Source organism: Amblyomma mixtum, chromosome 1, assembly GCF_055824585.1.
Source record: "Amblyomma mixtum isolate Tamu chromosome 1, ASM5582458v1, whole genome shotgun sequence".
Classification (NCBI taxonomy): Eukaryota; Metazoa; Arthropoda; class Arachnida; order Ixodida; family Ixodidae; genus Amblyomma; species Amblyomma mixtum.
Genome location: NC_143012.1, coordinates 29,409,796 through 29,434,221, shown reverse-complemented (window position 1 = coordinate 29,434,221; position 24,426 = coordinate 29,409,796). Strand labels below are relative to the sequence as shown.

General features: G+C 44.1%; 1 protein-coding gene across 1 annotated transcript; it reads left to right on the top strand.

Annotated features, from left to right (window-relative positions):
- The first annotated feature begins 985 nt into the window (after nt 1-985).
- Nucleotides 986-24,108, top strand: LOC149365911 (synergin gamma-like). Its single transcript, XM_089547169.1, has 12 exons — nt 986-1,073; nt 1,989-2,060; nt 4,051-4,209; nt 6,965-7,215; nt 9,134-9,890; nt 11,697-12,299; nt 15,777-15,980; nt 17,302-17,511; nt 18,191-18,288; nt 19,272-19,434; nt 20,383-20,531; nt 22,622-24,108. Exons 2-12 carry the CDS (start codon nt 2,024-2,026, stop codon nt 22,838-22,840), a joined length of 2,850 nt encoding a protein of 949 aa, XP_089403295.1. The 5' UTR covers nt 986-1,073; nt 1,989-2,023; the 3' UTR covers nt 22,841-24,108.
- The last annotated feature ends 318 nt before the right edge of the window (nt 24,109-24,426 follow it).

Sequence of the window (24,426 nt, the reverse complement as noted above, 5' to 3'; positions counted from 1 at the left end):
AATATATTCCTTATATGAACTTAGCGCTTAATTTTATGAAGTGGCTGTGGTGGCTCACTGGTTTTGACAGACTACGCAAGCAGCCACATTTTATGGGAGGTGAAATGCAAAAAAGTTTTTCTGTATTTCACAGCATGTTTAAAGGACCTGGGAGTTTGAAATTAATGCATAAGCCAGAGATACATTTATTGTTCTCTCCACTTCTTGTTCCCAAACTTCTGTGTCCTGTTCACTTCTTTCATCGATTTAACCCCGTATATTCAGCACATTAGCTTGCAATGGAACAAGTTTACCAACTGGTCCAGCTACATGCAATTTCAGCACCAGTACTGAGAAATTACATCATTTGGACTCTCGTTTGACATTCTGACTTTCAAAGGTGAATTGTCTTTGAGCCTTCCAAGTAATCATTCATGATTTTAAGCATTAATTTTTAATCATAAGGTAAAGCTACTGATGAACATGACAGGACATGGTACTGCAAGTAGTATTGGTTTGTTTCCTTCACACTCTTTGCACCATTTTATTGGGACTACGTGTAGGGCATTCCTGGATGGTTGGTTGGTCGGTATAAACTTTATTCAAGAATAAAAGATGGACAATTAAACTATAGCCTTTCGAGGTTTCTTAAACTGCATCACTGTGCGAGAAGTAATAAACCAGTGCTTCATCCTGGTTTAGGTGGATTAGATGGCTCTTTGGTCCCTAACAGTGCTTAAAAATTTTGAGACAGCTTTCTAATCCCATGAGAGTTGTTCCACTACAAATTTGTATGCAGCTGCGCATTTTAAATCTGTTGAGTTTCAGTTTCGTTTACATTTCGTGTAAATTTTGCTGTCTAATAAACGCCACACTACTTTAGTTGTGTAATGCGAACATTACATTTTTCGTTTTGTTTTTCTTTACTGAAAGCATACGATGTACTTTGCTAGCAAAGGTGGTTCATGCCGAAACTTATGACCACAACAGCTGCAAACACGCTTCGCGGCAACCATGGAATATTTTTAGTGCACCTAACAGCCGCAAGGTGGTTGAGCGCAGCGAGCAAGCGAGCAAGCAGACGCCGCGAAGAGGTGAGTAATGCTTTCGGGATATTTCGAGCATTTAATCGAAATCAAATGGCTCTCCCGGACGTCAATTTCTCGAAAAGTGCTCTCTGTCGTTAACGCGAAAGCTTTTCCCGCGTCGTGACTTAAAGATCGTCCCGGCGTATAGACTGTTCGGCGCCACTCGGGGGTGAGAGACGTTGTGAAGCCTTATTGCTTCCTCAGCGGACGAAAACGAAATGTAATGAACATATGGCTGGCGCAGTGCCCCGATAAGCCGGATGTTCGCGCTTCCGTGCCGTTCGCAACTGTAGACGGACCCGCTTTCAGCCGAGGCTGCGTTAACGCAACCGTCTCGCCCGACTGCTGTCAAGAGTCGCGGCGCAGCTCGCGACCTTCACCTAAGCCCGAATTGCTGTACCTCGGTGCTCGCACGCGGTACAGGTGCTATACACGGGCTGTTGCTGTAGCAAGTTCTCTCGACAGATTGCTCTCGGTCGTAGACGCGACAAAACGACAAACCGTCGCGTCGGCTCTGACGACGGAAATCGCGATATTGCGGCATTCGTGTTGTCGTACCTCGCGCAGCGCATGCTGTATTCGGGGTCTTTTTTATCTACGCGCGATGGCACTTCAGAAACGTCTTTGCCGCCAAAGCTCTCTTCCTTCCGATTATCGGTTGGCGCCCCATCGATGTTTTCACTACCTTCGTCAATAGGTTCAAGAGGGCGGTCGCATGTCTGCCTGCGTAGACAGGTCGCGCATGCAGATGATGCGCGTTGTCGAAGTTGACTGCGCGCTGGGGTATATTTTTTTTTTCTCCGTTCCCTTTTACTGCCGTTGTCGCATGTCTGTCTGACGACTCACAAAATAGACAAGGTGTCGGCGACTGGCACCTTGGTGTCATCTGCCCGGGTCGATCAAAAGACAAGCTTCTCGCAGGCGGCGGCGGCGGCAGCCGAGTTTAGGTGGGCAAAATGGCCAGCAAGCAAGGAAGCAAACAACCCCTGAGCGGTAAATATCGTTTTTCTGACCACCCTTTAAAGAGTGACCTGCTTAATTTGCTCCCTTCGCGATGCCTTTACACAGTACTGGCATTTCAACGCGTTGCTTTCTGTGTGGTTGGCGTAGACATGTTTTCTGGTATGGATGCAATTTCATTGTCTCATGGGTCAGTTTGTCGTGCACTGTACTGCGCTATAGGTCGATGGCAGCGGAACAACTGTAATGCAAAACAATCGATGGCAGGAGAAGGCTAAACTTTTGCGTTTTTGTTCTGAGATCAAAGATACTGTCACCAAGTGACTTTTAACACATTTTTTGAGGTCTGCATGCCTTTAAAGACTGGTAGCCGTCCTTAGTAGATTACCTCTAAGGCTGAAATAGTGCATGTTTTTGACTGATGGCCTTACAATGTTCGTAGCTTGTACAGGTAGACAAAATAAGTAACCTGGAAAAAGTTAACCCACGTATGCTACCAATTTTTTTTACGTTGCAGAAGCATTGCCCAGTACAAACAGCCGGTTAACAGCATATCTTGCTCCCAATTGCACATTCGCACATTAAACAATTAAACATTCGCAATTGCACATTAAACGAAAAATCTCATTGCATTTACTGCTTTCGGATGTAAAATGATTGTCATATGTTGCCTCATGCACTTGGTTTTGAAAATCAGTCCATCACGATGTTTATGTGATGGCTGTTCCTAAACTCTATTTTAATTTAATTGTTGCACTGTGACGGCGAATCTCTTATGCTGATTTGAACATCACATTTTGAGAACCAGTATTGCAGAATACTTCAGATATGTGCAATAGATGCGTGCTCAAAGGATTGTGATCAGTCTGTAAAAAGTCACAGGAGAGCAGAGTGGATGTTTTAACCGCTACAAATCAACTGGGTGTGTCAGTCATTTACTTTACTGGAAGCTGTATACCACCTCTCTATGTGGATAGATGCAGGGAAGCGCCATCACACTTTAAGACCAGTGATTGTTCACTATTCCGCATGCTCACATGATGGTGAAATTTGATGGATGGAATTGTGAAGATGTTCCTTTTGCCACAGTATTCACTGCATCATTTGTTCACAACATTCCAGACCTTGATTGTGCATTGTAAAGGATGTTAGATCGGATAGGTGGCTTTCTCTGCCACTGCTCTGCCATAAGGTGTGCTAATGTCAGATTTTTATTTCTTGCTCATAAACTAGGCGGGAACCTGAATATTCTGAACTTTGAACTGTAGGACATCACCATGCCTTTGAGCGAAATTTCAAAAAAAAAAAAAAGTAATTGTCTGTCTCAAAAAGTCCATGAGAAATTTCCGTGTCAGTTATTAAAGGCGTGTTTGTGCCTTATGAGTGGTGTAAATTGAAGAAATAATATGTGCAATATTCCAATTCTGTCATTTCCATCAACTTGAATTGTCTCCTTTGTTTCTCTTGGATTCGGGTCACTGGATCTATCGTACCGCATGCAAAGGCTGCACTTTGGTGCTTCCCTTAACAAAATTAGCCCCGACTACTTATCTAAAAAACAAAACAGTATTGGTGGTGGTGCGACTTAGTGTGTGCGCTGACCCATCAGTAGTGGTTCATGGCAGCATGGTATGGGGCGTATGGTGTGTACTGAGCATAAAATTTGTAGCATTAAGAGGATGGGTACAGAAAGAACTTGTACACACACAGCATTACTTCCAATAAGGTTTACTGCAGGTAGGATCTGATACTGGGAAGTTAGCATTGTGTGCATGCATATTCTTTCAGTCCCCATCCTCTTTGCACTGCATTTTATGACTTATTCGTTAATTGTAGTTGCTTGCCAAGCTCTACATGGGTGGGTGGATGAGGTCCAGGTTGAGGAAGGGGCAGGGCATTTTTAATGAATTTCCTGCCCCTTGGGAGTGTATGTCATTCAATTGCATGTCTCAAGATGTAACTATTTTGTTTTGTTGATTCTTCAGCTGTCAGTCATGTTGCTCTTCGAATGCCCCCTTTTCAGCACTCGAGAAGAAAATGATGGAGTGCTCGAACCTGTTTGAGCAAAGCCGAGGCTCCAGCTTTGCCAAGCCGCGGCTCAGCGCTTCCGGTGCCACAAAGCACACCTACGCATCTGGCTTCAACATGCCGCGACCACCGCAGCAACCTGCACATGCTCCACGTGAGACCTTACATGCCCTAACATGCTTTTGTGAGCGCCATTGAGCTTTTCAGCAATGCTGTAACATGAGAGGGTTGAAGTTTGTAACTTCTGCTGCCTGGCTATCCAATGTAATTAACTTAGCAGGGCTTTCTTCAGCGTTATTTGTTGTGCTTGCATGTGCGTGTGCACATGCACACATGCATGTGTGAGGGATATAGAGAGAGACTTAGTAGCTCCACATGCCTTTGACCACTCTTAATTTTTTAGCAAGGCTGTATCTTTAACTCAGTTCAGAAGTGCTATTGAGTGCTAAGTCCGAAATTAATGGCGTATGTATTACAATGTTCACTACTGTCTCAGGACAGGATCGCAGGACAGTTGTTGGTAGTTGTTGGGGGCTGATACAGGTCGTGTCAGGCCATGTCGCACATGTGCAGTAGTCCCTCGTAACTGGCAAATTATGGTTTATAATTTGTAAAACTACACCTGATCAGGAAGGCTGCATTAATAAGACCTTGTTTTGCATCCCAAGCACTAACAGTTGCATGTGTCGCTCAGTGTACGCCCAAGTACTGTGCAGTGTCAGTGCACGTTAAGGGGGGACGAGGGTCTTAAAACTAACTTTTCTATTTATGGCTACAATCTCATGAAATTTTGCACACTGATGCATTTTTCTCTTCTGATTCCAAATATGTAATCATAATTGAGCTGGTGGTCTTAGATCTTACAAAGTCTAGAATGTAATTAGGTAATTTCTTACGCAGCTTTAATGAACTTTCTCATTGCATTTTGTTGCTTTTATTTACATGAATTGATAGCCAGAGACTTCCCATACCCGATGACATTCTTCGTTTTTCTCTAAAGGCATGTCATCCTGATATACTATGTCGAGAGTAAAAGGTTGCAGTATTTGGCACTGCAACTCGTTAAGGTAATTGTAAATTGCTGTTTATATGTGGCCTAAACAAAAAAAAAAAAGAATGTCATCGGGTATGGGAACTCTCTGGCTATCAATTGATGTAAATAAAAGCAACGAAATGAAATGAGAAAGTTCATTAAAGCTGCGTAAGAAATTACCTAATTATACTCTAGAATTTAAGATAACTTTTGATCTAAGACCACCAGCCTAATTATGACTATATTTTTGAAATCAGAAGAGAAAAACAGATCTGTGTGTAAAATTGCATGAGATTCGAGCCACAAATAAAAAGGTCAGTTTTAAGACCCTCGTCCCCCCTTAAGTAATGCCAGGTGGTTGAATTAATCCAGAGCCCTTCACTGCAGTATCCCTCACAGCCCATTTGAGGGATACTGCAGTTTGGGATGTTAAACCTTATATATCGTACCATACCGCACCAAACTGGTACCATACCAGCTGTGTGTTCTGGTAATTAATGACCATAGTTACATGACAAAAACAGTGTGTGTTTGCTCAAGGTGCACTCTTTCTTCTTGAAAAGCAGCTATCATCGTATTTTAAGCATATAGTGTCTTTATGCAGATATATTGCAATGTCATCCACTTTTTTTGACGCTGCGTTCCGGGAATTGTAGCTGTGTCTTGTGCGTCTTGCCTTCCTCTCAGCAGATGTCATTAGCGAGGCAAATCTGTTGCTGTCAAGAGTGTCACAGTCAAAACTGTCACTGCTGTATGCCCCTACAAAAGCCTTCCTCATTGGTTGTTCGATATTGCTGCTGAAAGCTGCTAATACCATTCTTTTTACCAAAAGTGGCTTGTGGTGTAACAATGTGATGCCACACAAAACCTGCCATTGAATGCCGCCGCATGATGAAAGCTGAGCACAAAATTCTGCTGGTTTGCCCCCCAAAAGCACTTGCATTCGGTCTCTTAAAGTGAAAAATCCAGAAGTTGCTTTAATTTTGCCCATGTTTGTTTTCTAACTTTGGCGGCAGGGTCTAGCACTAGCAAATAACTACTGGGCCATATTTCGTCCTAAAATTGCTATTACCGATTTTTGGCTGTCTTAAAAAAGTGAGGCAATTCCGAGGTCAGTGGTAGAGGAGAACAAAGTGGAGCTCATTGAAGTTTTGCAACGCCAGATTCATAGACTGAAGAAAACCAATACCATAGCCAAGCAGGCATATACTTGAGTGAAATACATTTCTATTTAGTCATGCTTTCATGTGTAACAGCACCTGTGCCTGACCCATTTTTCTCTGCCACCTTCTTGTGTGCTGTGTTTTTTTTTTTTTTGTTAAAAACGGGTCAGCATCTTGCCCATTGACAAATTTCGCTGAAATACAGGGATCATTCTTTGCTTGCATAGTAATTCAGGTTCTGAGACGATTTTTGGGGTGCATTGATTTGATAGTCTAGACATAACTGCAGTGCAACCTTCTGCGTTCACATGAACGAAGGCACTTTGGATGGACGTTGCACTCACAGCTGTTCATTGCTAGAAGTCATGCATGAATGTTAACACCTGCACTGCAAATTTACAGACATACTAAATAAAAAGAAAAAACACAGACACGCACCAAAGGCAAAACTAGGTCTCATACACACTGTGAAGTACCTGATCTTGTAGTAGAGAAAAGGTTGTATCCCTATCTATATTGCAATCAAAACTTCATGTATGCATTCAGTGGGCATCTGTCTTGTGTGGAAAGCTTCCTGCAGTTCTTTCATGGGGACCTGATTGTTTGCTTTGCAATTGTATCTGAAGAAATTCAGGTCGTTCCTTACTGCATGAAACACTTTACTACATTGCTACTTACTCAATTTCCCACGCGTTCTGTACTTTTCCGCGCAGAGGCCCCGCCTCCTGTCCGGCTCCCCGTGTGGTGTCAGCGGGGGGATGTGCCCTCTCTGTACCGGGACCTGGAGCGGCAGGTGACCGGTCCTGCTGGTATCAACGGTGCCCTCGTCTGCTCACTGCTGCTGTCATCAGGGCTATCGCGGCCTGCTCTGGGCCACATCTGGGACCTCTGCAGCCGAACCATGCCGGGGTCGTTCACCCAGGCTGAACTCTATGCGGCCCTCGCTCTGGTCGCACTCGCTCAGGTGGGTAGTTGCAAAGTCCAGACCTGCTGTATGCCCTTTTAGGAGGCTGATTCTTATTCAAAATTATTCTCATTCATGCTGATTTAATTGTGCATTTGCTGTCAAGTCTTCATGTGACCGCATCGTGACTCGACACTGCTTCAGAGGACTCAATTATACTTCTTCTGACTCACTCCTGTCATACGAAGTCATTATGCGAACAGATCGACGCAGTTTAGGCACTTTAAAGCACTCGTGCTTGCCAAACGAACATATGAAAACACGCACTCACTGTAGACACACCGGAGCTACCACAAAGCACGGAAGCATGCCTGGCTTGCAGAGTTGTACATTATATGTTGCAGGTAATTGATTACTTGTAATCTATTACATTTTCTTGTAATTTTGTAATTAAGTGTGCAGTGGGAGCAGTGATGTTTAATCATCATTTGTGATAATTTATTCATATTCTTTGTCTGCTTTATTAATTGTGATAATAAAGTGATAATAAAGTATCTTCATTTCTCAACAATTAATTGTGATAATAAACTGTCTTATATATTAATAAGGATAGTATAAAATCAGAGTGTCAAGTATGTGCAGGTTATGCAGGTTTATCAGGGTTGATGGTTTTAGTTACTGTTTTTCAGTTGGACCTGACTGTATATTTGGATTAGGTTATTGCTTAGCCCAGGCATTCTTCAACGGGGTTCCGGAGTATCCTTGCATTCTTTGAAGTGTTTTTTTTTTGAGTCCTCCGAGCACCTAAACCCATGCATATCTCAACGTCTACCTTTGCTTTCCCCTATCTATTTTTGGACGATCAAAAATTGTCAGGACGTCGCGAAAGGAACGAGGACGAGGCAGGCACAAGAACACTACAGGACAGGTGCCTATCCTGTTGTGTTCTTGTGTCTCTGTCGTCCTTGTTCCATTCACGCCGTCCTGACATCAGCTACAGTAAAAGCTCTTTAATTCGACACTGACAGGACCGCGAAAAATTGTCGAATTATCCGAACGTCGAAATATCGAATGAACAACGAAAAACAATGTTTGCCGCAACAGGACGAACCTTTATTTGGCTAAGCAATCTTTTATCGTCGTCTGCTTTTTCGAGTGAATTTGAGCGACTACGATAGCTCTAACAGCTCCCAGGTGCTCCGCGGCACACGCACCGTCAGGGATTTGTTCACAGAAGTCCTCCCGCACGGACAAGGCTTCTGCGGCTTCTTTCACCGTGCACTTCGGCATTTGGGACAACTGCTCACAATCGTCACCTTCCGACGAATCGTCGTTGTCAGCGCCTGTCACTTCTTCAATCATTTCATCCTTGGTCAGCTGACCGGACACAAAGGCGAGGCGCGCAGGCACTGCACTCTACCCACTCGATAGCAGCGCAGTAAACACACTGATAAAGCACACAATTACCAAAAAAGGCGCTGCCTGACAGTAAATTACCGCGGTCGTAGCAGCAAGAACACGTGGAAACAACGACACACGCCAAAACGAGACTTGCTGTCGATAGGGTTAAGCGGACGACACCAACACGACTGCTGCGACACAACAAAGCACAAAAAAAAAGATGCCAGTCGCTTCAGCCGCCGCTAACCTCGCTTCCCTCGCCCTCTCTCAGGCTGCTGATGACGATGACCATACGGATGGCCTATCAGCCGTACAGTAGCGCCGCTCGTAGAGTGCTCTCGGCCTGGCGGGCTGCGGAGTGAAGTCGAATTAACCGACGCAGGGCAAAATTTGTGCTAATTCACGACAGTTTCGCCCCATAGACTCCTATGTATAATTGTAGGAATCTCGCGTGCGTGTCGAATTATCCGATTTTCCAAATTAACGGGCTTTCACTGTACAACTATGAACCAACTAGCCCAAACCAAAGTTCTTCTTGATCAAAAATTGTCTTTTGGTCTCCCGATCCATCTTGCAGGCCGGCCACCCTCCTGAGCTGGAGCTGCTGTCCCGGTTACCGCAGCCTCCAGTCCCCATGTTTGCCCAGCCCGTCAACAACGTCTCCACTGCGGCATCGATGCCCCAGGCGTGGCCCAACCAGATGTCACCGTCCCCTTCTCCCACGGCCCTGCAGCAGCCCTCGGCGACTTGTTGCCAGACATTCCAAGCTTCGACCAACCTGTTCCCATCGTCCACTAGCTCAAGACCTCTTCAAGCAGCGCCCCCCATATCATCCGTCTCTGCCGTGACGCTTGTGTCATCTGCGGGGAAACCGGTGGTGTGCGCATCACCCGTTCCTTCCGCAGCGCTCGTGTCATCTACTCCCGCTACGTTTGTGTCCTCCGTTCCTGCTGCATCGTTTGTGTCGTCCGTTCCCACCGCCACGTTTGGCTCGTCCATTCCTGCAATGACGTTTGCGTCCTCGGTTCCCGCGGCGACGGCAGCGCCACCTGTCGGTTCGTTGCCAGCTGCGCACGCCGTCCCGAAACTGGGGGCAGCAGCGCCCTCCAACCCTTCGGTGCTCCCTGTGACGCCGTCGCGGCCTTCGGTGACGTTTATGTCTGCGCCGACTCCTGCTGTGCCCAAGGGGTCGCACGCTCTTCCCGGCTGTGGCGTGGTTGGTGCATCTGGCGAGTGCGGTGGTGCTTTGGGAAATGGTGGCGTGTTTGCGTCCTCTGTGCCATCGCTCGTGAACCACGGTTGCCCGGTGCCTGCTACTCTGTCAACTGGTTCAGGTAGGGCCAGTGAAATGGTAATTGCTACTAGATCCTCAGCATTCCTTGCATGTGGATGTGGTGCCTTGGTTTTATGTAGGTTACCGTATACCACCAGGTATAAGTTTTTTTTTTTTTTTAACAAGCATCTGAAATTGAGAGGTCGGCTTATACTCGGAGTCGACCTATTTTCGGGGGTCTAAGGTGGTTTGGTGGTGGTTGTGGTTATGCTTGCTTTCAGAGAATGCAGGCTTGATTAAAGGTGCATTGAAAGTGATTTTTTATATGTGTAATTCAAGGTCATCTTTATATTTACTTCAAGAAACTAAAGTATGGAGACTCTAGGGCGTACTCGGTGCCCATTGTGCTTATTTAGACGAATTTCCTTCACGAAAAGAGTGCATCAAGCGTCATCACTGTCTTCTACAGTTTCTGCATTTGGTGAATTAATTATAAATCTGCAACATAGATGAAAATTTTAATTGTTTCTGTTTTTTTTTTTGTTCATGAAACATGTATTTTAATTGAAATTTTCTTCAGTGTCCCTTTAATGTGGACCTGCCTTAAACTGTGTACGGGACTCCTGTTTTTTTTTTCGTGCGCCTGGTACATTTTGTGCGCTAACTGTAAGGGAAATAAATATGGGAGAAAAGGTGGAAAAGAACCATTTCTTGAGGGCACTAGAACACCTCGTCTTCCCTGTTTGCTGCTGTCCTTGGGGCTTTGGGTCAGTACAGATCTCCAAGGGCTGTTCTGCTACTCAGGTGCGTTATTGAAATCTGGCTGCATCTAGCTCTTCTACAGGGTGTTTCAAGTAACTTGAACCAAGGATTTTAAAAAATCGGTAAACCGCAGCCCGCTGAAACCAACGATACATTGTTCGCCATCATGTGGCACTCCTCAGAATATTTCTTGTATTGCGCTTAATTAGTAAATTAACTAAGATGAATTATGAACATTTCCAAATAATTCATTTTAGGGCCAAGACTGTTACTTTAGGTTGTAAAGCAGGTTTATAAACAATCGATACAGTTTATTGTAGCATCGTATCTTCTGCGGGGTCCTTTTTTCCGGCATCTAAAGAAAGCCCGCGAAATATGAAAAAATAGCACGTGACTACGCTCGTGCGCTACCAAATTGCAGCGCTCTCAACGGCACTTCAAGCAAACACAGCGTACCCGCTGACTGTGGGGAAGTGAACAGCTGTCGCGCCGCTGCGGAAAGTGCTGACGCACTGTCAAGCCGCCGCTAAGAGCAGCGGCCGGTCAATTTGTCACGGTCAGCGGGCACGCTCCGTTTGCTCGAAGTGCCGTTGAGAGCGCTGCAATTTGGTAGCGCACGAGCGTAGTCATGGGTATTTTTTCATCGCGGGCTTTCTTTAGATGCCAGAAAAAAAGACCCCGTAGGAGATACGATGCTACAATAAACTGCATCGGTTGTTTATAAACCTGCTCTACAACCTGACATAACGGTCTTGGCCCTAAAATGAATATTTGAAAGTATGCATAATTTATCTTAGTTAATTTACTAATTAAGCGCAATAGAAAAAATATTCTGAGGAGCGCCACATGATGGCGAACAATGTATTGTTGGTTTCAGCGGGCTGCGGTTTACCGCTTTTTTTTAATCCTTGGTTCAAGTTACGTGAAACGCTCTGTAGATACGCTCATTTGCACTTCACTGTCAACTGGAGGCACTTCTTGTTCTTCTCTTGTATCCTCCATCGTCACGTGGACAACTTATACGTGCTTTCCATTTCGTAGCAAATAATTCTTTGCCATAATGGATATGGCTGGTCTGATCTTATCATTTCTCTCTTTGCACCAGGAGACTTCGATGATGAATTCGACGACTTCAAATCAGCACCAGCGCAGAGTCATCTCCAACCATCTCTTACTACGGATAACGCATCAAGTCAAGTGAAACCATTCCCGCTAGGCAACTTGTCAAGAGTCCCGACTAGCCAGCCACCACTTATCGAACCCACCTTTGCACGTGATCCTCGGAAAGCAAACTCCCTGCCCGACTCACCGAAGTTGGGACCTTCCAAGATTGCCGCTGTGAATGCACACAATATCCAGCTGTCCCATCAACGGAACAACATCTGTGAAAGCCCAAAGATGCCAAAAACGTTTAACTTCGGCCTCAAGATCGATTTGGACTCTCTGATGTCTTTGAAGCCTGCGGTTTCTCAGGCAGCCCCAGTGACTAACAATGTTTCGATGCCGGAGCCGCCGCCGGCAGCCGACGACGATTTCGCTGACTTCCAGACCGCATTTCCTGAGGATTCCAAGCCATCGGCGCCCACTGAAGATCGGTACAGTGTGTTCAAAGAACTGTGCGACGACGGACTGTCGTTGTGGAGTGTGACGGATGCTCCGGCGAGTGATTCAAAGGACACAAATTTGAGTGCAGATATCGTGGACACTGGTAAGGCTGCCTGTTTCTTCCATTCAGAGCCTCTTTGACTTACCAGCTTGACGCTTGCTGACTAAATTGTGTGAACACACCCGAGACATTACGAATGTCGTAGCACGTACTGCCCGGCTCAAATAAAGCAAGCATGTAATTCGCATTAGCTGAGGATTATTGCACAACGATGCAAGAGTGCCTTCGCTGTTGTCTTCGCCATCAGTTTATGCTTCGCATAATTGACTCAAGAAGAAAGTAACCAATGTTAGTACACAGTTCAGGCTGCTTTTTCCAACAGCCCTTCTGCCTCCCCGGAAAATTAACCATGGCATATAAATGTTGTCATATGTAACATGGTTATATATAGTAACATGCCAAACTTTCTGCTTGTTCACAAGCAGTTGAGAAGGTGGGTTAGCAAAGCTAGCATCAAACCACGGAGACAATAATGAAAATGCCATTTAAGGAGTAAGCCCACTCATATCGACACTCAGGTTTGTTTTTTCTTGTGGTAGCGCAAATTCATGACTGTGTTAAAAACTGGCTTGAATGTGAAGCAAGGATGTGTTGTGCTGGCAACATTGGCCTTGTGTTTGACTCCCACACATCATATAGCCTAGCTGTGCTTCAAGGAAACAAGTACCGAATTTTCTGCAGCATTATTTTGATTTCTTGATTTCTTAAGGTGAGTACACAACAATATGGTTTAAGATTTAAGTTGCCTACGTGGTATGTGCGTTGACCTAAAATTTTGATGGTTCAGTGTAGCTCAGTAAAAATGTTTATGGCTGTAATGATATATTTTATATGAGGTCCGTGCAGTTTGTGTTTCCTGTATTTTTTCTTTTATGATAGTTCTCAGCAGTGCAGCCTGAATAACGCTTTTTTCTCCTACATTGCCATTGTTCATGAGCCCACTGACTCAGTGTTCACTCCTATCCTGCCTGAAAATTTAGTGCCTAGTTGAAAAAGTGGAAATAACTTAATTGCTAGAGCTGCATTGTAAGAGACTTCCATAGAAAGGTCAAGTAGCCTTTAAGTGGCACCAGTCCAGTGCATGCTTAAAATGCATAGATGCCTACATTTATTGTGAACGATTTCAGCATTGCCCTAGCACTTGAAATTCTGCCAAGTTTTTATTGATGTTAAGTTGAAACACTGTTTATATTTACTGTACACTGCTGAAGATTTGGTTTTGTAATTCATTTGTTGTACCTCCTCACTTCTTTTTAGCACAAATGTCATATCCATTTTACTTTTTTTTTTTTCAAATTAAACCACTGTCATACACATGGGATCTGGACTGTAACGAGACAACCCCCCCCCCCCCATTCTTTCAAGCTCAAAATTTCCAACTCAAGAGTTCTGCATAAAAATGAAGATTTTGTCAGTTCTGGCTTGAAAAATAAAACAAATAGTAGTACCATTTTGGCCATGTGCGAGAAGTACATATTGACCAATGCTTAATGCGAAGCCCTACACTGCAGCGTATCTCATAGCCACCAGTTCTGGTTTGGCAAATAAAAACTAACCATTAAAGAAGTTGCTAGTTGTCAGTTGTAATTGGTGTTTGTGTAACATTGCTGATGCTGGCTGAAAGTAATTTTATGTTTGCATTTTTTACTACAGAATCCTTATTGTTTTCTAAACCGTTGTCAAACCTAATTTTAGTAATTCTGTGCATGTTGGTGTAACAAAGTGTGATGCCCACGCACACTGCTACAGAGCTGAAACAAAGTTGTTCATGGCTTTCTTGAAACGTGTTATATAAAAAGTCAACCTAATGTCACTGGATTTCAGAACTACCTAATTGTCACTGTATTAGTTTCTGCATACTAGGGAACGGCGAACAGCTAGGAGCCAAATGCGAAACCAACTGAGACTCATCAGGTAACCGTCAATTTGAATTGGCCTCGGCTGTGTGAAGAAAGATAAAAGCTATCTATGTCTGCTTTTGTACCTAAATATATTTGAGGCCTAAAGAGGCGGCCTTGACAAAGGCGATAGCAAAAAGTATGCCAGAGGGTAGCAACATTTTTTTTATCTCTCATATCCATATCCTGCCATGCTTATTCCTCAATTCTAGCTTTGTGCACTTGACACCTGGATTTCACTGGAGGTGAAATGCAATAACTTCTGTGGCCTTAGATTTCAGTGCACGGCAAAGACACACGGCGGTTGAAGTTAATCCACTTCATCACATTTCACAGTGATGCTTTTAATGCATAAAAATTCATTAAGCAATTATTAATCAATCATAACTAGCCTTGCTTTAGCCTGAGCATGGTTACATGATTACAAGCTGAAGGAGTGATTTTATAGGGATGGAAAAATATGAGAAAAGCATGTGTAAACACAAATTTGGCCTTGAATTGACGCTTACTGGGGATAGTGAAAGTGAACCTGAGTAGGCCCCACAGTTTGCAACACCCACTCAAAACAAGTGGTAACGGAAGAACTGACCGGTCTTCTGTGAACCAACCCAGATGCATAAATATTCTAGTATTTGCCCTAGTACCTACTAGCCTGCAAAGGCTTGGGTAGAGTGGTGAGTGTTTTGCTGTCTAACATGCCAGAAAAAAGTTCTCTTGGAGGCATATTGCCTGGTCCAGGAACAGGCAGGGTTATGGGTCATATTTATACTTGCATTATGAATGCACTTTCTTTTGCTAAAATTTACAAAAATTTGGGAACATTTTCTTTATGTGAGGGAATATATTTGCAAAAATTTGTATTTTGATAATAAGGAAACGGGTGTTTTCATTACTTAAGTGCACCAATTGTGCGGGTAAATATGATGTATAGTGTATTACATATGACAGAAACCAAGGGGCACAGGGGATTTTTTTTTTAATTAATTTATTTATTTTGTGCTGTTGATCAATTTAGAATATTGCTGAATATGTCATCGCTTAAAGCTAATTGATTAGAAAAGCAGAAGAAAAAGACAACCACATGCCACCGGTGGGATCCGATCCACATGCCACCGGTTCGGATCCCACCGGTGGCATGTGGTTGTCTTTTTCTTCTGCTTTTCTAATCAGTTAGCTTTAAGCGATGACATATTCAGTAATATTCTAAATTGATCAACACCACAAAATAAATAAATTAATTAAAAAAAAATCCCCTGTGCCCCTTGGTTTCTGTGGCTGTTGGCTTCTGTCATATTTACAACGAGCCCCTCATCCCCCTTCCTTGTTTGCTTAAGTGTATTACATAGTCAGGCACATATTGCCTGTCATTTCCTGTGCTAGCAGCAACTTATGCATTCACAACCTTCGTGCCATTATTTATCTCCCCATCTTTATTACTGCTTTGGGATTCAGTTAGGGGCTACGCTCCATTGTTCTGGTGAATGTGGCGCTGCAAAACGTACTTGTTGGCCAGCAAGCAAGGAGGCTTGTTTAAAGCATTTCATTGGGCTGTCACGTGTGTTCACTGTGTGGCTTGAAAGATGTTTGTGCCTCTGTGGCTGATGAAGCTGCTTTCCCGCAGGCGGGCACACTATCGAGACGTGGCACAACCCGCTCCCCGAACTTGAAGTCAAGGCAGACGACGAAGACTTCGGTGACTTTTGCCACGTCCAAGTCGTTCCTCCGCCAGCACCGGCGACTCCCGATAAGCGAGCCAACATGTTTGGCGGTCTCCTCTACAACCCCGGTCCCTTTTCGTCGCAGTCCAATGACACCATCTCACTAGGTCAGTGATGCCTGCATAGTTTAGTGTAGGGTAGGGTGCCTTTAGTATCATTATTGGCGAGTGTATAGTAGTTGTAACTTGCCAGTGCTAACCTGCAGGGAAGAAACTTGGAGGCTGACGAAAAGGATTAAGCTGTAATGGAGTAAAGGGCAGCAAACTTTTGAAAGGAAAATGGTAGAGGTTACATTAAGAATCGGGAAGACAGCAGAGTGGGTTAGGCAACAAATGCTAGTTAATGATATCCAAGTTAATATCAATAAGAAATGGGCATTGCCAGGGTATGCAAAACGGAGAGGAGTGAATTACTATTGAAGTGAATTAAAGACAACGTACGAAGCAGTAAGTGGCAGAGAGTCAAGTGGCCGGCGACAGTAGGAACTTTGGGGGGGTATGGTGGCCGCAGCTAGCACAGGGCAGGGTTAACTGGAGAGATATGGAAGCAGCCTTTGTCCTGTGGTGGATGTAGTTAGGATGTAGTTACTGGATGAAAGGGGTGTTACTATACACAGCAACTCCAGTTAATGTCTTGGAGCTTATCTTGAGTTAGTGGAAAATTCATGTGTTCCACATGCTCTCAAACATTGTCACAGCTGTTAAAAGGGCCTTCATTTGCTGCTCATTTCAGGGAGCGCAAAACTGGGCAGTGTGGTTGTATTTGCCTTTGCTTTTCAAAACGGCTTGTGTCCGTACGTTATAGCTTTCACGGACATCTGATGTTAAGTGAGAGTTACTAATAATTTTTACATGTTTATTTGTAAAAATGATTTTTGTTCAACAGGCAACAGAAATAAAATCGTTAAAGATTACATCTGCTTCGAGACATTCTTCATTCTTATTTCAAAAATTGATTCCTTTTTGTTTGCCACGATGCATTTGGGCACTCGAGATAGTGTACCACATACTCTGCGAAGTGGACGGAAGGAGTTTATGGCTTATGGCTAATGGGGGTTTTAAGTGCCAAAGCGACTCGGGCTATGAGGGACGCTGTAGTGGAGGGCTCCGGAAATTTCGACCACCTGGGGTTCTTTAACATGCACTGACATCGCACAGTACTGAGCATGTTGCAGATATGTTCTGTCGATTTCCCTGGTAATGTTTCAAAACATAATGCCTGCTTTTTAATGGTGGAGCTGCACTTTATTCTGCTATTTTTCTTAGGTGCCTACCAAATGGTACTGATCAGCAATCATGGTTTACAATAGGTCTTGACTGGTGTTTTGTATTTGAAATCTGGGCTGTTTTCTCTGCAGAGGGGGGAAAGGAAGGAACAGCTTTGTTTGTTCTGCAGGGGCATCAAGCAGGGCACTGTTTACGTGTGCAGGTGATGGGCTTTCTGTGAACAGCCTTGAATTTGGAGCCCGCGAAGGGTCGCTATCCAGCCGGCACGGTTCAGTGCTAAGCCTGGATTTCCGGCTAGGCAACAGTGATGACGACGAGTCCGCATCAGCCAGGACAGGATGCTCGGATGACGCAAGGGTGGCTGCCACCGCTGACAGTCAGGAGGAAGCGTCCGAGGCTGCCACCTCATCAGGTGAGGATTCTCCACTCCCGCCGCAACTTTCTTTCAAAACGAAAATTGAGGATCGGCACCTTTCTGTCCACACGTTTGATTGGCATGGGAAATTAAATTGAGTAATGGTGCTGTTCGGGCTACTTTGTTGTCCATTTGTTAAAAAAAAAAGAGAGAGAGAGAGAACAGCGCACTGGAAACACGAGTAGTCAAAGGCCCTTAGGGCAAAGGTGTTACTTTGAAGGTCTTTAGGCAGAAGGCCCTTATGGTAAAGGCCTTTAGGTTGAATACCTTTAGCACGTAAGGACGTTAAGTGCCCACCGGAACTAGCACTACTGCATGATATTCTGCACTTAACCTTGTTAAATTGCCTGATAATTATTTTTTCCCTCACAGTCTTAGACACCTGAGTACAGCTCGTAGCTTCCACTCCTGTGCCACCAGATTGTGAGACAGAGTACAGCTATACCATGCTTAGTGTTCAGCAATGCTGCCTTCTCTGTGCAAGTACATTAGAGAGCTTGTCAGTTTTGAGGCAATAACTCCATAACACGGAGACCATGGATTGACTGAATAAAAATGAGTGCTCGTAAAGCTTGCTTGGTGAGAAAACCGTGCTCCATGTTGTCCTGATTGAGAGCAAAGATAAGCTGTAACAAGGGACTGCAGCTGTGATCGTTATCCTTGTCTTTGTCTCCAGACACAACGTCCGACACGCAGCCTGAAGGTGCTGCCTCTGTGGCAGAGCAGCCAGTACTGCTGTTGGACAAGTACAGCGTTATCCGGGGCATAAACCAGGTGAGACAGCCGCGAGAATTATGCATTGTTATATAAGCACCTTTGTGTTCACTTCACATGTTAGCTTTTATAGAATAATTTAAACCTGTGTCCTTTGATATTATAAGCCCAACATTGCAACTTCTGTGCTTTGCACTTATGTACATGAATGGCAATACACCTTTTGTTTGCTTGGCTTACACTTGCTTGTCCAACATTTGCGTAAATATTTGTATCTGTTGAAGATCAAGCAGTGCTTGCAAGCATTTTCCACGCTTAGCATGGTGTTGCAACACGAACAGCTTGAAGAAGGGTATATGCTTGGGCTTGTTGGTTCATATTTGAAAGGTGAAAACGTAGCGCAAAAAGAGACAAGGACACAGAAAGACTGACAACACACGGCGCTAACTTCCAACACTGGTTTATTTCAGAAAGGAAAGGTGGTTTTATATCGACATCAAGCCCAACACGCCGTCAAACCATGCGCTAGCAAAGTGTATCAGCCAGATATGCGAGCTCTTTTGCCAGCAATGAAACAGAGGGGGTACTAACACAATCATCTTTCAAAAGTAATATCCATTCCGCTTCTATGATTTCTCGTGTCAACCGGTTATTGTGCACTTTTAAAACCATGCATTGTTCAAGAAGCGGTATGCAGTGACACCCACGGCAGTGGGCTGACAACCCTTTTCCACGCATATCATCTACGTCACGCCCATGCTCTCGAAGCCTATCATTCAGGCATCTGCCAGTTTGCCCTACATACTGCTTGCCACAGGAAATAGGAATCTGATAAATGATATTTTCAGTACAATTGACAAACTTTTCCTATGTTTTTTCGTACAACCAACACCCTTTTTAGATTTTTCGAAATGTTGCGTACACAGATGACTCAACTTCTTAGGCGTCGAAAAAACTACTCTGGCTCCCGGATGTTGTGCTATTTTTTTTTTAGATTATGTTGAAAAGTTCGAAGAAGCTTGAAGAGTTCTGCTTCCCCCCAGGATGCACCAGTTGGGGAGGCAGCCTGCATCGACAGCTGGACGCGCTGCTTGGAGAGTGTGCGCGAGCTCATCGCGGAGGCCGAGTCCGTCTTCAACCGAGAGGCCAGCAGTCAGATTTGCAGGGAGGCGCTCGACACTGAGGAAGGCACCAGCTACATCCACAGTGAGTAGTCGCTGCTCACATCGCTCTTCTTTGTGCCAGTGGAGCGTTCAGGAGCAGTGATCAGCGCTCGTTATTCGGGGCCTGCTCTAAAACAAAACATCCTCTTTGTAGCAGGATCATTCTCAGTTACAGAATTTTTTATTAACAGAGAGCTGACTTTTTCATTCATGGGAACTTCATCTGTTTTAAGGGGGGATGTGGGGATCAGATCGCAAAAATCACGAAAAAAGTCGATTTTTGAAAAGTACACTTTTTGGCATCTCCAACACTGTTTCTATGTTGTACTGAAATATTTCATTCAAAAATAAACTTTACGCGCTCCAAATAAATATATTTGTCGGCATCTACACATAGACAGTGTGCGCTCGCTTAGAACTTTCAGGCTTGTTTGCTCGAAATTTTGTATTGAGCTTAATACTTTGCTTGTGGAAAGCGTAGCACAGCAATTGGTGCATGGATTTTTACCCCGTTTGTTTTGTTGTGATCACTGAAGTGTGGTCTGCATCGATACATTCTAAACATAAAGAGAAGGTGTATATTGTGTCCTCCAAATAAAAGAGCAGGGAAATTTTTGAAAAAAATTTATTTACACCACTCTTCTTCGTAAATATTAAAAGCATTTACAGACCTGTAGCCTGCTTTTATGTCATGCTAGGCTTTCCGCAAGCAAGCAACATGAGAACAACATATAAACAATGATAAAAGGGAACCTACTGGAGGTGTGTGAAACTTTATATCTGATTGTTTGATGCTGTTTTAAGCCAGTCTGCCAAATTTCATTGCTTTAAGTCAAAAAATAGAAAATCACCTTCGATCCCCTCATCCCCCCTTAAGCGGCTTGTCTGTTTCTCTTAGTGGTCAGTTTGTGTAGCATGACACTGAAGAGTTGTCCTATTGTCTCTGCTCTTGAGATGGCACATCGTCCTCTTCACCTCTTATGATGTGCAGACTTGGCCGAGGTTTACAAGGTGTGCCAGCGCATAGCCCTCTCCTCTCGGCTGACGGGCCTGCAGTCCGAGAACCTGGACAAGCTCTGCTCCGAGGTGCAGGCCACCTGGGAGCAACTGACCTCATACCTCGAGAATTCGTGCCTCTTTGTAAGCCTCACCTGCCTTGCTAGTTACCTAGCAGGCTGCCACTCTTGCATGGCATTTAGTGGATGGTGCGAAGACTTGAATTGTCCCCTTGAGTTGTGAACGAATTGTGAACGGTTTATGAATGAAAAATTTAGTCTTTTCGCATTGGCGAATGAGTATAAATGGTGAGAGCAGGCTAGAAGTGTGCCACCGATCTCCTTCTGCAGTTATAGTGTAGGAGCTCAGAACCTACATTTAGGTAGTCGGTGCTCGGGGTTCTATCTCCTCTCACCAATCATGAATTGACATTACTAACAGCCCACTTGTTTTGTTTTTTTCTGAGGTTATGAATTGAGCACTTGCTCTCACTTGGAAGCATTTAGCGTGCACAGTACGCATGTGCGAATATTCAATAATTTCGAGCACATGGCCTAACCGTAAAGTACTCAATTAGAATGTTTGGTGCTCGAAATCTCGAACTATTTGTATCAAGTGAATAACATCTTTGGAACACTTGCTTCATGTGGTCGGTTTAACATACTTCCTGCGGGAAGGCATCGCGGTAAAAGCGAAGCCAAAAGCAGCAGCTGCACAACGACACAATTAAAACCGGCAAGTGTCGATCAAAACTAATAAAACGGCGCAACTTTCATGCCTTCCATTTGCGTGCGCCCCGGCTTATGAAGTGGACGTTCGCCCCCACACTACCTGCCCCTTGTCCAGGAAAGCAACCGTCAGCATGAGCGAGCCAGATATATGGAGTGCAGTTCGAATTTTCGTTAGCCGAACCAATTTGTGTACAAGAACTGACAATATTTCTTTATGGCACATGGAGTTCCTGAATCGTGGCGAGAAAAGATACCGGCACGAGGCATGCAATACCCGTGATCTGGTCGAGCCTACCTCAGACACCAGAAATTGGTCGGCTCCCCCAATTTCGGATGGCCATTTTTCACCGAGTGCAACAAAGCTTCAGTGCACTTAAATTTCTTTTTAGGTGCTAGTTTTGCGTGTTAGACTGACACATGGTTTCGATAATGCTTCATTGTGCCATTCAACCTTTTTTGTGTGCGAAAAGTTTTCGAAATGTTTGCTTCGAAATTATTTGAACAAAATTAATATTCGCTTCGAATTTGCTTCAAACCAAAGAAAAGAACAGTGCTGTTTGCATTGCTATAATTCACAGGCTTAGGTCTACTGAAAATAGTGACACGAGCACCTGAAAATAGGGATTGCAGCTGATTTGAGCCAGTGCCAAGACTAAACCAATAGTATATCTGTGGCAGCGTTCCTAAAGCATCTTGCAACCTTTTTACAGTTCATTCATTCTTCGTCCCATGTAAATGGTTCTCTTTTTTTGTGTGTAATGTTTTGTAGTTACAGTACTCAGCACAATGTACCAGGTGTGTCAGGGAAGGTAATCACTACTTTTTTAAAATACGGTTTTCGGGGTAAAGAGAAACTTTTTGTGGCATAGTAATACCAGTGTTGGCGGACGTCAAAAAACAGGCGTACAATGTTTACTAGTAAAGCAATTAACTAAATTCTAATATTTAAGTTTTTAACTTATTATAAATAGGCACCTGATTGCAATTAGATATTTGTTACCGGCCATTAGTAATAGCCATATCAGTTTTTATGATTTCGAAAACCTGATTATCCTCGCCACAGTGGCTCAGCTAATTTTGGTTGCATTGTGCCAAAACACATCCGCTTTCGATAAGCATGCAGGCAAAGAAACGTCTCCAGTGCACATATAACTAGTCAAAGTAGCGAAATTTTGTCGAGCCACAGCTCTAAGGTTTATAGTGTTTTCAAAATTCTAAAAACCGATTTTCTTTTCGTCAAAAAACCTTGTTCTTTTAATTATTATTCCTCTTCTCTGAAACATCTGGTATATCATACTGATTACACCCACTGTGACCGGGAGGTCCCGTTTTCAGTTTCTCATGCTGAAACTTTCTGTATCCGTGACCCATATCTCGTGTACCATTTTTGCTTGGTTAGGGATAAAGTTTACGATCAATCAATCGATGAATCGGTTTACATATGTCAATATATTGACTGTCATGTGTGGGGTGTGTTGAGACCGTGGGCTCTCCTCGACGCAGACGATGAAGATACCTCCTGCGGAAGACGCCAAGTGGCTGCCCGGTGCCGAAGAATCGGCCAAGTCATGCGGCGTCTGCCTGCTGCACGTTGACAATCCTGAAATCGCATCTTCCAAGCTGTCATACAGCGGCCGCGAGTATCACTCACCGTGTGCCAATCTGTGGGTGAACTGCGTCAACTCGCTGCTTCCCGCAGTGACACCAGTGCAACTGCTCTAGTGGGAGCCATTCTGCAACATCCACATGCACCCCCCCCTCCCCCCCACAACCTCTGAATTTCCACCAGAAACCTCAGATCCTAGACGGTGTATTTTCTTGGTGCATTGCCGACCAGGGAGTCATCTAACAGCCGCGACGTAATTGGGCTTCGTGGCATCGTTCGATTGTCCCGAGCGATCGAAGCTCGCATGTTCGGCATCGTTTGCCAGCGTCGTTTCACCTTGTGCTGGCAACAGAAGCAGCGGAAGTATATTTTGAAAGATCAAGCCGGTGTTATGTGCTTCTGCACGCAGGGCCCCAAGCACTGTGCTTGTTTCAGAGGAGTTGCATCAAGATGTTGCTCACTAAGCCAGTCCAGGCAGAGTATTGTCAACTTGGGAGATCCACTGGGGCCTATGTCGAAGCAGTGTAGCTAACTTTGGCTTTAGCTAAGTTTGGCTTGACCATGCCTTGTTGTGCATGCTGTTTGCAGTGTGGACAACAGCCAGAGCTCGTATGCTTTTTAGTGCTCCCTATTGGGCTTATTCAAGGGCACATGTTGGCACTACAGCTAAACTGAAACAAAAGGTGCATTTTTCTTTGTTTTTGTTTTTCTTGAAGGGCTGAATTTGTGAGAGTTTCAAAGAATATGACTTTGTTTCTTTCAATGCATGCATTTGGCTTGCATTTATTGCAAACCTCTTGATTCAGGACGACTTAAAAAGATGTGCGATAAACTTGTGGTTAACGTACGCCCGGCTTGACCCATTGCATCTAAACATTGTGAGAACCGGTGTTCTTGAAGGATGACAGCAGCCTGCTTTTTTCTATTGTCGTTTGACCATGGCATAGCATTATACAAAGATTGCAGTGTGCTGCCTTAGTGCATTTATTTTTACACTTAAAGTGACTAGCAAAATGATATAAAAAGAAATTGATAGTGTATTTATTTATCAACCTTGTTAACCTTGCCATTGTGGGAGAAGCATTTGAGTGTGTTCTTTTGTGTTATGTTTTCTTGTTATGTTGAAGATTAGAGATGCCACAAATTTTTACATGCCTCATTTGAGGCATTTGGGCCTGTTGTTAAGTGACTGGGTAGGATTATTTCTTTTAATGTGCACATGCAGTTAGGGGTGGTCTGTGTGTAGGCTTTTTCTGGCCGCTAGCAAAAGCATGCATTACAAGGCTTCTAATTGTGCACTGTGTAGGCAGTTGTGTAGAGTCACATGGCTATGAAATGTGATCTGTTAATACCGTGTACATAAAATAAACCTTTTCAAACATAACTGCTTCTCTCTGATGCAGTTTCTGTCACGCAAAGTCGTGGATTTACATGGTTTTCAATACAACTAAAGCCCGTGCTACCGAATGCCTGGAATGCCATCTCTCCCGTATTTTAAGCCTGCTGGACACTTGACCATTCTCTGCAGTGAAGATCCTGGGTCTTTGACCTCTTCAGCCAACAGCACTGGCAGCTGTGCAGCCTCTGCTGTGGTGCTTGATGTCTACTTGTCTAAGAGACTTACTATAGTCTGTGACGAACTTTCTACTCTCCCGTTACCTTTTTATTTTTCTTTCCCATGTGCAGGGCAGCAAATCGAACC